This window comes from Punica granatum, chromosome 1 (assembly GCF_007655135.1).
Source record: "Punica granatum isolate Tunisia-2019 chromosome 1, ASM765513v2, whole genome shotgun sequence".
Lineage (NCBI taxonomy): Eukaryota > Viridiplantae > Streptophyta > Magnoliopsida > Myrtales > Lythraceae > Punica > Punica granatum.
In genome coordinates, this window is record NC_045127.1 from 13918151 (window position 1) to 13930807 (window position 12657).

A 12657-nucleotide genomic window follows, 5' to 3' on the forward strand; every position below is an offset into this window, starting at 1 on the left:
CCAGTGCCTATTTATAGGATTTCTATATCATTTTACTATGACCACAAGCCTCCTTGGTAACCGAAAAAAAATCCCAATTATGCAACCAATTTGGAATTTCGGAGATGATATAGAAGAAGGACCATAGTAGAATGAAATTCATTTCATAATTTCATTTTTTTTAACCATGAATTTAATATAATGAAAGGTTGAACGATAATTTCACTTTACTATTCTTGCTTTTGGTAATGAGTCATTTCCTTTTGCAATGTCTTGCTTTTGGTAATAGACTATTTCTTTTTCGCAATCATGAGAGGAAATGAAATACATGTTTGTCGGGTTCCACAGCACCCCCTACCAACTTTTTTAACTATTTCTTGTTTTTTTATTAGAAAAAATTGCTAAAAGACAACTCGTGAAAATCTGCAAACTCCACACACTAATAAGCATCTTGCATAATTAGTCCAATCTGACCTAGAGAGAGAGAAGACAGAGAGAGAGTGCATGCTCCTTCTTGGAAGCAGCCAACATATTTGAATATTAGAGAAAGCTTTGTCTTTGGGCCTTTGGTTTCTCCACACACATGGTGGAATATCTCCACGATAAATAGCCAGTCTCCTCCTCCAATCCCCAATTGAGTTCTCTCTCTTTCTATCTCTCTCCATATCAATTAGCAAAAGAGATAAAGATAGAGAGCATAACTATTGAACAATTGCCAGAGCTTTGTAAGACAAAAAGTGTGAGTGTTCAAAGTGATTCTCATACTATAAAAGAAGAGGGGGAGAAAAGAAGATATATTAAAGGAGGTGAAGATGGTGAGGGCTCCTTGTTGTGAGAAGATGGGGTTGAAAAAGGGGCCTTGGACACCCGAGGAAGACCAGGTCCTCATGTCGTACATCCAGCAGCACGGCCACGGGAACTGGCGCGCCCTCCCCAAACTTGCCGGTAATTATTAACAGGCCTTCTGATTCCGTTGTGTACAAGATCTTATATAGCCTCCCCATCCTAGGTTTCTGTATCCATCTTCTATACCCAACGACATTGATCCCGGACACACGGGAGATTTTTGTTCGTGCCATGAATGAACTGGACTAATGATCTAGGACACTGAGGCGATGATCGCTCTGGCCTCTTTGAAAGTGGGATTATGGAAAAGTAATAAAACTCATTAGTAGTAGCTTTTAGTGTGTGAATGGTTGAATTAGTGGCAAGGCAAATATATGCATACAGCATCTTTAGGGGTCAAATCTTCTTCTTTTCAATATATGAACACAAGAGGGATCAATCAATCAGTAGGTCCATTGAATCATATTTCATAAACTATATACAAGTGGTCCTGGCTTTGTCTGCATGGCCCAATGTGTGACTACGACATACATATCAACAATATTTATCTATATTTATTAATTATCAATTTCAGTTGTCTCATTTGGTGCTTCCATTTGTGAATTTACCAGGGCTATTAAGATGCGGGAAGAGTTGCAGGCTTCGATGGATAAACTATCTTCGACCTGATATCAAAAGAGGGAACTTCACCCAGGAAGAAGAAGACACCATCATTCATTTGCATGAAATGCTTGGCAATAGGTACTTATCCCCGGGCCACGCTCTAGCTATTATTCCAGTGTAATTTTCCCGGATAAGTAAAAGTTGTGAGATTATAATAAATAGTACCTGTAAGTCTAAATTGTGAATAATCCCATTCCAATCGAGATTGGGATAAAACCGTTATCACATTAAAAGTTTCTCTTGTCATGTGATATCTACCGATCTGAAAAAGTACGTTAGAGGAGTTAGAAAATATTCTTATGCTCTGAGCCCCTCAGCATCGATATACTTCAAAACAAACTCTCTTCCTGCTGATCTCTGCTAAACACGATATAAAACTGCTGATTTCTCCAATCCTGTCGTTCAGGAATATCTTAGTTATTATATTTTCGCAGGAATCATTTTCTTGATATTGTCATCAATTCAAAATCGGAAACAAATTAATAATACGAATAATCTGATGATACGTTCTTTTTATACTTTGTAAATTCAGGTGGTCAGCTATCGCAGCAAAGCTGCCCGGTCGCACAGACAATGAGATAAAAAATGTGTGGCATACTCATCTGAAGAAGAGGCTGAAGCACAGCGGGGCCTCCCCAAAGCACGAGTCCGACACCGGAAGGAAATCCCAACCCTCAAGCTCCACCTCCACCCTTCAAGAATCTCAGACTCCCGCAAGCAGGCCAATGTCGCCCCAGCCGTCATCAAGCGAGATCTCTTCAGTCACAGAAACTTCAACGGTGGCCAGAGAAAATAACAATAACTTGGAGGTCAAGAGCGAGCAGGCAGACTTCTCCATGGAATCGCTCCCGATGATCGACGATAGCTTCTGGACTGACCCTATGTCGAACAGTCCTTCAGGCGAGTCATCAGATTTCTCGACTCTTACCAACAGTACCGTGCATATACAGTTCCCCTTTATCGAATCAGCTGACATGAGCAATGGAGAACTACTATGGAACGATAATCACGTTCTGAACATGGATGACGGCATGGAGTTCTGGTACGATCTCTTCATAGGAGCAGGCGGCGTGCAAGAACTACCTGATTTTTAGACTCTTATTACTTACTGATCGCCGACGACTGGCGGACGTCACAAGACTTCCTTGGTCAGTAGCAACAAGTTCCCATGGTGCATGATCAGATTAAACTCACGTTGACTCGTCAACCAGTCGCTGCTTGGGATCGTGGCGAGTACCGTTTGGCTGTTAGGAGATTGGGAATCATTCTTTTGACATATTAGTACACAAAAAAGAGTAATAAGGAACTGGGGGGGAAAATGTCTCCCGGCCAACTATTCAAAAAAGGCAAAGGCAAGCAAAAGTCTTTTTGATGATAATATGTTGACACATGAGAACAAAGGATGTTGACTTAGGAACAGTGTACTTTTCTAGTCTCACAAAGTTACCTTTAGGGTTTTCTTTTATTATGGGTTTTAGTCATGTCTAAAATTCATTTTGAACAGATTCATTCTCCTCCATATATACAAAAGGGCCACAGCAGGTCCGTTCGATTGATACCTTCTCCAATCCTTATTAGCGCTATTGTTTACTATATTGTTTATCGGATGGCTTTTTCTAATTATTGAATGGGTATTCATGTTCATTGACCCTGATGACGATTGGTCCTCAAGGGTCGGTGTTGCAAGGAGGGGTACGAGAACGAAAGAGAGAGCTCCGGCTAAGGGTGCTCACGGGGGAAAGAAAGAGGAGGAGCTATTGTCTTGCAGGAGAGGAGGTTATGGAGGTTAATTCCTCCTGTTAGGGACTTGAGCCCGTTTGATACGCTGGAATGAAATGATAAGGAAATGAATGTATTTTTGTCTAGTGAATGTAATTATATTAAAAGAAAATTAATATTTCTTAGATGAATTAGAGAATATGAAAGATTAAATTTAACTAGACGAACTTATTTTTCATGATATCATTCTATATATTATTTGTTTAGATATATAAAACGAAAAAATAATATATGATATATGTAAAACTTAGTATAAATGATGGAATGAGTATTCCTAAATTTTTTGAAGGAATAACTATTATATTATATTGTAAAGAAATTTCCCTCAAAATAAAATGTTCTTTCTAACTCACACAAGTGTTTCCATATAAGAAAATGAAATAAAAGGATGGATTTGCATTCATTCCTACGTACCACACTGGACATTGGGGTATTTATCTATAGTTTTTTTTTAAGAAAAAATAAATAAAGCATGTAAGTACACATTATTACCTAGATATAAACTATTGGGTAAATTGGGATGCAAAAGTTGGAAGTTGCTAGAAGTTAAGCCCACATTTTCTAATCTTTCGAAATTTGCCTCCAATGACTCCGTCTAACCTCTATCTTCTCCTTCCTCTTCCCCTCTCTTGTTGTCCTCCTCAGTCCTCTCTGACCTCAAGCTTTTGACAGCATGTGGGTGCGACCGTCGGAAGCCTGCGATTAGAGGCTATTTGAGGAGGCGTGGAGCAGTAAAAAGGGAGTGGATGGTCTGAATTTCAAAAGGTGAGAAAATTTGGACTCTTTTGCAATAGTAGGTCATTTTGAATTGGACTCCATTGAATTGGTCCATTGTTGATATGGAAGTATAAAAATGAGTAACAATTCAAGAGCAAAATAAAGGAGTTTAAAGAGAGTGTAGATCAGTAATATACGCTTTTAACTTGTATATAAGAGCTTTCAGGTCTGATATTTTGATGGGACTATTCTTGCCCCTTTATTAGATATAAAGATTTTCATTTCATTGTATCAAGTTCATTGTCATGTACTGTAATAATAATAATAAAACAAAGAGTTTAATAGATACCACCAGTGAGTATTGAATTTAGAATTTTTTTGCTTCTAAGTGAGAGCATGTATTGTTGGACTGTATATATAGCTATGTATATATATATATATATATATGTATATTTGTCAATCACATTCTTGCCCGCGTCTTTTTGACAAGAAAAAATGGTGTAAACACCTTTGCCGTATATAGTTTAGTGAAAGATGCCCTAAAAGATTTCAGCCGTATTCCATAATGATATGGCATTATGCAATACGAGTCAAAAAGATATATTATTACATTTTTCCTTTTTCAAATTTCATGATGCATATGCGTCATTATTAATTAATTTCTTTGGTCTAGTTTGGGAAGATAACACTGCAAGTTTAAACTAGAGTTAGATGCCATTGACAATTTATTGCTATAATGATTCTAAGACCCATTAGGTGTTCAATAATATTCACGAGTTCCATTCATTAAAAAAAATCATCAAAAAAGATATTCATGAGTTCCTCAATACAAATGATTATTAATGAAGGGACAATTGTAATAAAATTAATAAAATCAAATTTAGCACATCTAACATATCTAATATCTAATATAAGATATTGAAGCCGCAGTGCTGACAACAAGTGTACAAAAGTTATGACAACGAGGAGCGAAAGGACAGCATAGGAGAAATAAAAATTATTGAGCTTATGACATACTAAAGCTAGACAACATTTAGCAAATTATTAATTTCAGGGATTTAATTTATATATACGAGGTGTTCTGATTCTGAGTACTATAAAAATATGTGCAAGATATGACATGTTATGTATGAACATATGAGTACCATAATATATCAAAAAAAAAAGGGCATATGACTATCGATTTTGCGCTTCTTCGGAAATTGAAGAGTCAATCCAGGTTATTAAAGATGACGAATTGAAACTATTGTCACCTTGGGAAATAAAGAAAATATATGTAGCAGTAAAGATCACAAATTTTCATAGTCAAAGAAGGGGGGTTGGAAATATGACGCTAATGTTGAGAAAATCACATTAATTTTCGCTAATATAATCTTCTGCTAATTATATAACATTCCAATGCCTTTTCATTGTAATGAGGCATTTTTAGGTAGAAAACTGATCTAATTTGTTGTTTTGTTTATATGGTTTTATCTTATTTCATCTATAATACATATGACCTTACGAGTTCAAAGCGTCAATACAGTTATTATGCATTACTGGAACAAATTAGTGTAAGATAATTTATTGGAATACCTAGACCTAGCATTTAAAATTAGTGCATATTTGGAATTGATTAACTTCTAGTTTCTAAATATTTATTTTAACTTATTTTTTTATGAATCTTAGACGATATCCACCGTAAATATGGAACACATTTGGAAAAAATATATATTTCTTTTAATATTTAATAATCATAAGGAAATTGAGGTTAGTTTACCAAGGCACCTACATACCACCTTAAGTAATACATGTGCTTCAGCAAATTTCGTTGGTTTAATTTCAACATAGATGTTGATCAAATGTAATGGTATTTTCTGAAGGGAAAAAAAATCCTCTTATTTACTAATAAAGAAATCCTTTTCTGATCTAAGTAATTCGTTTTTCTTTTCTCTTTTTCGTGTCTAGCCTAGCTTTCTTTCGGATTAAAGGTTATAGGGTATTATAAAAGAGGTGTTGATAATTCAGATTTGGCTTTCAGAAATTTTTAAGTGGAGGAGGGCTACGGAGAAATAAGAAGTCCTACCACAAACCTTGGTAACCTCTACTTTTTAATTTCACCAAATTGATGAATTATCGAGAATTACGATAATAAACTATTAAAGTAATATTATAAACTCTTTTTCGACATTTTTCATGCCATTCCACCCTACTCTTTAATTGACCTAATCCCCAAAAAAAAAAGAAAGGAAAATCCTTCCATAACCTACCTATTTATATCCTTTTCATAACCCACACCACCCTACCTCTTCATAGCCTTCTTATGAGATGATATCAAACAGAGTGTAAATTCTTCATATTATTGGTTCAACCAAAGGTAACCACAAAATTTATTTTATTTTTTACAGTTATTACGAAAGAGTGGATAGAAAGGGGAAATAAACCTATTAAAAAAATACTTTTTTAGTGAAATTACAGGTATCATTAGCTAATTCATCTAAACTAATTTCATTTGTACGTGACTTAACTTTAGTCACGAGGTGTTTGTAGTGAATCTTGGTAAAATATTATATAGTAAAAAGTGAACGAGTATGGTATTTAATTAGACGTGGGCAATGACTGCTGCATGGACCGAGTCACCCTCCTTAAGAACCGGCGGTGAGCCCATGTCATTGCAGATTCAAATAATATATACTGACCGCGACCTTGTAACAATGCGTCACCCTATTGTTAAAATTGGTGATAATAGTCCACAATCGAGTCCTTGGTGGTCTCTCTTTGGAAACATCTGATAAAATTGGAACGATAATTTCCGCTCCTCGCTATTTAGGCCGGGAAAAGGACCTATTGAGAGAAGCTCTAGCCCATTAATTAATGTATTATTAGCCCAATTCACATTTTAACGGCCCGGCCCATATAAGGAGGGATGGAGGGTGCGTGACCATATAGTCTCTTCCCTGTTGCAGACTAACTTGATTCCAGTCATAACCTTATTCACCAAGCCCAGCTGCAGGATGTTAACAATGGAAGGGGCTTGGCCGTGAGTCGCGGACCTTCAGCTCAGCCTCGAGGAGATTCATATTCCCAAACTGATAAAAAATGGAGACCTTAGCATGTTTTAGTCGGACTATAACACGACAATCGGACTATATATCATTTCTACACGATACTTTAGTTTTTGTTAAGAAGACAACTGCCTTCAGCTCAGCCTCGAGGAGATTCATATTCCCAAACTGATAAAAATGGAGACCTTAGCGTGTTTTAGTCGGACTATAACACGACAATCGGACTATATATCATTTCTACACGATACTTTAGTTTTTGTTAAGAAGACAACTGCCTTCAGCTCAGCCTCGAGGAGATTCATATTCCCAAACTGATAAAAATGGAGACCTTAGCGTGTTTTAGTCAGACTATAACATGACAATTGGACTATATATCATCTCTACACCATACTTTACGTTTTTGTTAAGAAGACAACTGCTCCAATCCAATCTTCTAGCAGTTCACTGAATCTGGAAAGGGTAAAATTGTACATAGGTTCGACTTTTCGCTTCACAAGGAGCCGATTTGGAAAATTCTCCCCAAGAACATTAGAACCTTTCTCGAACTTTGCCATCAATTATATATGTTAGAAAATTCTTTATTTTCCAACTTTGGCGTTTATTCATCAATCGTGCAGACTTTAGTTTCCCCTCGAGTATTGCAACCAAATTTAACTCTAACTTTACCTCTACTCATTATATAATAAAAATCAACAACATAATTATTACTTTTCCATTTTTCTTTAATTTTTTTAACAATTCAATTCAATTTTTAATATTAAATTCTCTAAATTATCAATTACTTTTTCCACAATTCAACAACACAATCATTAGTTTCTTTTAATTATTCATTACTTTTTCAGACTATTTCTTATAATTCAACAACATAATCATTATAACCCAATTAAAATCAAAACTCAAATTATTTAACTCTAAAATCAAATGCACCATACTAATGGTTATGCTTGATTTTGAATAGAAACATGAAATGTCATTATTTGTCTTAGTTTAAGATAATAAAAGTGTCCATAAAATTTCAAGATCTAAGAATTTGTTAATGGAACTCTCACATTTTGCTATTATATATATATATATATATTATATAATAGTTCACTGATTGATTTAAAATGATTGATGAATTATATGACAATTAGAACCCATTACAATGATATTTGTCCATGATTCACGAAAAACTTGTCACATCAGGATGTGTTGGCTGGAGCTTTTTTTTATAGATAAGTATAAATGCTAAGTCGGGTTATTATCCCGCTGTGACTGCCCCAAGTAAGGGAACCTAACCGCTATGGAATGTTCATTTCGCCATAGCTCACTGAGACTTTAGCCTAACTTGATCACCGCAGCCTCACCAACACACTAGGGAATTAAGTCCAAGGCCCACTGGATCAAGCATTATGGACCGGCCACCGCCATCCCATAATACACCCACATAGTGGCGAGTTTTACGTCCTCAGTGAAGTTCAAACTCGTGATATTCAAATAGCGCTTGACACATAACCACTAGACCACCGTGTTTGTAGGAGTTTAATGAACATATCACATTAGCAAGTAATTAAAAAACAAAGGAAACATAGTCGCATGATGTATTGTCCGTCGACCAAACTTAAGTGGGAAGAATCCTACTATTACGTTACTCTTTGAAGTGTCTTCGACAAATTATAATACAGTTCGAGACAGACTATTAGTATATCGTAATAATATGGTCATCGAGGTCTAATGTAGCTATCAAGGAATATTAAAGCGCACCATTTACACTTTTCAAAATAGTCGGCTCCTTGGGCAGCAAGCCGGGGGAAAATATAAATAATTGTCCCGAAGTTCTAATGTTGAAAGTAAATGACAAGGCTACCCTTGCCACACTTACATATGTAAACATGGGGGGTTAGTGAGAACATAACTACCGAGATATATTGAAATGGCAAGAGAGGAGGAGACTAAGGTGAAGCTCTTGGGACTGTGGGTGAGCCCATTCGTCCGACGGGTCGAGTGGGCCCTGAAGCTGAAGGGCGTAAGCTACGACTACATCGAGGAGGACATCCTGAACAAGAGCCCCCTCCTTCTCGAGCTCAACCCTGTCCACAAGACAGTCCCTGTGATGGTCCATGATGGGAAAGTAATATGCGAGTCGTTTGTGTTGTTAGAGTACATCGACGAGACGTGGAAGCATCATCCGTTGCTGCCTCATGATCCTTATGATCGGGCCATTGCCCGGTTCTGGGCCTGTTTTGTTGAAGAGAAGGTAGATTCTTTTTTTTTTTTCCTTTTTTTTTGTTCTTTTGAGCTCACATGTTGCGTACTATTAATAATAATATTGTTCGAACCTTGGTAGACTATCTTGCAATCTGGACAACTAAATTTGGAAGTCTTACGTCAAAGCATATCAAGAGCAAAAGTACAACTTAACATTAGACATTATTATATTGTTAAACCAAAACTAATCACTCCAGTCAATCTAATACCCAGAAGAAACATTTCCCCCGTTCTCCCCTAGAAACTAGTGAATAAATTTAGTTGCTTCGACATTTTTCCATTGCTTTTATCAACAAATTGAGATTACATTGTTGTCCTGAACCAAATCGAACCATACAGCATCACCAATGAATGACTCACATATGTACTAGTCGATATATTTTTGTATGCTAAAGAAAGTGTAGTTTAAATTGATTTGGAGTTACTGCAATGAACAGATTTTGGAGAACGCATGGATTGCAATGTGCTCCGAAGGAGAGGAGAAGGAGAAGGCCACGAAGATAGCCATCGATGCCGTAGAGAGGATCGAAGAGCTACTCAAGGGCAAGCAATTCTTCGGCGGGGACGACATCGGGTACTTGGACTTAGCCGTGGGTTGGGTCTCCCACTGGCTGCCCGTTTGGGATGAAGTGGGATCCACTAAAATTTTGGACCCTTTGAGGTTTCCTTCGACCACTTCATGGGCCACGAATTTCTTGGGTCACCCCTTGATTAGGGACAACTTGCCTCCTAAGGACAAGATGTTGGACTATTTCCACCAAAAGAAAGGGCGGATCATGGCCTCTAGGGCTCGCGTTTAGTCTTCTTTTTTGCCTTCCCGTCATGGGCTCGTATAGTTTCTCACTGATAAGTAATAAACGTACTTGTGCAGATGCGCTCTGCAATTGTTGCGTGACATTTCACTGTGGATGCAGTTTGAAATTTATCATAGTTTGTCTTTGGAGCTTGGCGTTTGCCTTATGGTGTGCGGTTGATAAATTGTGGTCCTTAAGACTTTGATTGAGTCAAAACTAATGATGTGTTTTTTAACCAAAATTAAGTGTTGACATTAATTTTTCAGCATTTAATTTAATTCAATTCAGCTTGTTTGGTAAATGAAATTGAAGTTGACTTAATTGATTAAGTTAAGTACAAAATTGCACTGAAAAGACAACTAAAAAATTTATACTTATTTTTCTACTGAACGATCTTAATTGAGGTAGTTTTTATTATATTTGCAAAACTGCCCCTGAACTTATTAGACATTTTCAAATCAATCCATTGTATCTTTTGAGAGAAACTAGGAGAGAGAGAATCTAGCAGTAGGGGACAGTGGTGGCTTAATCACGGCCACTACCGCCACCATCGGGGTTGTCGCGTACCCCTGGGATCGCAAGAGCCACCGGCGACCCAGATGGTGGCCCCAATCCCTGCCACCACCGCCATAAACGAAGTCACTAGCGACTTCACGGGTAGCTGGCAACCTCGTCTGGGGCGGTGGTGGCTGGGATTGGGGCCACCATCACCCCCAATCTCCCTATCTCTCGGTTCAATCGAAAACAAAGAGATGGTCGGGGGTAGTGGTGGCCACGATCCCGGCCACCACCACCCTAGACGAGGTTGTCGACTACCCATGAAGTCGCCAGAGACCTCGTCTGTGACGGTGGTGGCCGGGATTAGGGGGCTACCGCCCCCTTCCCCTTCTCCTTCTACAAATCTCGTCTATTCTTTTTTTTTTAATTTCAAAAAAAAAAGTTAATTGGGGGTAAAAGTTGAAAGAAGGAAAATATTGTGGCCATTATGTAATTAGGATGTAATAATGTAAAATTTTTTAGCACTTAATTCACCAAACAAAATCAACTTGATTGAATAAGCATTTTATTTCACTAAACACTTAAAAATTCAACACTTAATTTTCAATACTTAAAATTAAATTGAAACAAACACACATTAATTTAACACCTCTTTATTTGGAAAGTAAGAGATACATATATTTCAACTAACTTTTTCCCCATGATATGCATGGAATTTCGTGTTTTATCTTTTTTCTTTTAATATGTTTATATGCAACATAGCCACCATAAGAACTATATATATATATATATATATATATATATATATATATATGTGTGTTTCATGTAAATATAAATTGTTAAAATTAAATATTATACATCTATTTCACCCAAAAAAAAGTATTATATATCTATAAAAAAATAGTATATATTAAAATAAGTAGTAATATTAAAAGGTTATAACTCAGTGTAGTACGCCTTTGTCTTGCTTATCAAAAGATCTCAGATTTGATATTCATTGTGAGAATATCGCTTGTCCCTTTATTAATTATTATGATTTCTATTTTCTTATATTAAATTCGTGTCCTCTTGCAACGAAAATATAGTAATTTTTTTTATGAAATCAACTTGTTTGGAAGTGATAGGGTCCGCAATAGGTAAGACAATTCTCATGGTTGGCTGCCTACGACAAACAGTCGAGGTTCAAAAAGAGCGCAGGCATCTCCCATCAGAAACTGCAATTCCAATTGCCCATGTTCCACCCCCACCCCGGACCCGTTTCATGAACTCATAAACAAGTATTTGAAAGAGTCATTACTGAATTATGGCAGGAAAATTTTATAAGTCAAATATAATGAAATATAATTTTTAATAGCTAGACATATTTAAAGAGATGACAAAAGCAATACATCTCGTACTTTTAACAAATAGCGAGGATGAAGAAGTGAGAGTGTTAGTGCAAAAACGTCGAAGGAAATCGGCTAATAAGTTGCACGATGGATATGCCGTTCAGAGTTGCTTCCGTCAAAAGCAACATAGACCACCATTGAATTATGAGGTACAGCGAAACCACATCGAGGATGATTCAACGTTAAAAAATTTAATATAAACATAGAGAAATACAAACACTTGCACAACTTGCTAATTATAGGACTCCATCATCAATAATACATATTTTTTTCGATTACAATAGAGGCTCATGACTTAGTATAAGGAAATGGAAAGGAAATCTAAATAAAAAGGCACGGGTAGTCCCATTGATAAAAATCGAACCTAAAATCTCTAAATTACTAGGTGAGAGTGTTAGCCACTGTACTACATATCCTTTCTCTCGATAATACATATTTCATGACTTGAAGCTTGAGAGAAACATATGAATATTGGGCAGAACAAAGTTATCTTTCATTCACTCTTAGACATGTCTAAATACATACGGAGCGTATGCAACAAATTTCGAGATTAACAAGAAATAAAATGCGACAAAAGGTTTTATATTAATATTATGGGTATATAATCACTAATTAGATTGCTTGTAAAATTTAAATACAAGTTTATTCCTCTTATTCTCTTTCACGTTCAGCAAGGTCTCGATCCAGGGCTTGAGCAGCTTG

The 12657-nt window shown here is 36.5% G+C and overlaps 2 protein-coding genes across 2 annotated transcripts; both read left to right on the forward strand.

Annotated features, from left to right (window-relative positions):
* Nucleotides 1-566: 566 nt before the first annotated feature.
* On the forward strand, nt 567-3048 carry LOC116195833 (transcription factor MYB4-like). The gene is made up of 3 exons (XM_031525246.1): nt 567-924; nt 1437-1566; nt 2021-3048. The coding sequence occupies exons 1-3, from the start codon at nt 792-794 to the stop codon at nt 2580-2582; spliced, it is 825 nt and encodes a 274-aa protein (XP_031381106.1). The 5' UTR covers nt 567-791; the 3' UTR covers nt 2583-3048.
* A 5827-nt stretch (nt 3049-8875) lies between these two features.
* Nucleotides 8876-10230, forward strand: LOC116195828 (glutathione S-transferase U7-like). The gene is made up of 2 exons (XM_031525214.1): nt 8876-9264; nt 9713-10230. The coding sequence occupies exons 1-2, from the start codon at nt 8941-8943 to the stop codon at nt 10073-10075; spliced, it is 687 nt and encodes a 228-aa protein (XP_031381074.1). The 5' UTR covers nt 8876-8940; the 3' UTR covers nt 10076-10230.
* Nucleotides 10231-12657: the final 2427 nt, after the last annotated feature.

Bases quoted from the DNA above. Each gene is read 5' to 3' on its own strand.
- LOC116195833 (XM_031525246.1), top strand. From the start codon at position 792: ATGGTGAGGGCTCCTTGTTGTGAGAAGATGGGGTTGAAAAAGGGGCCT. The intron at 925-1,436 runs GTAATTATTAAC...TGAATTTACCAG, and splicing joins CGCCCTCCCCAAACTTGCCG to GGCTATTAAGATGCGGGAAG. The intron at 1,567-2,020 runs GTACTTATCCCC...TTGTAAATTCAG, and splicing joins CATGAAATGCTTGGCAATAG to GTGGTCAGCTATCGCAGCAA.
- LOC116195828 (XM_031525214.1), top strand. From the start codon at position 8,941: ATGGCAAGAGAGGAGGAGACTAAGGTGAAGCTCTTGGGACTGTGGGTG. The intron at 9,265-9,712 runs GTAGATTCTTTT...TGCAATGAACAG, and splicing joins CCTGTTTTGTTGAAGAGAAG to ATTTTGGAGAACGCATGGAT.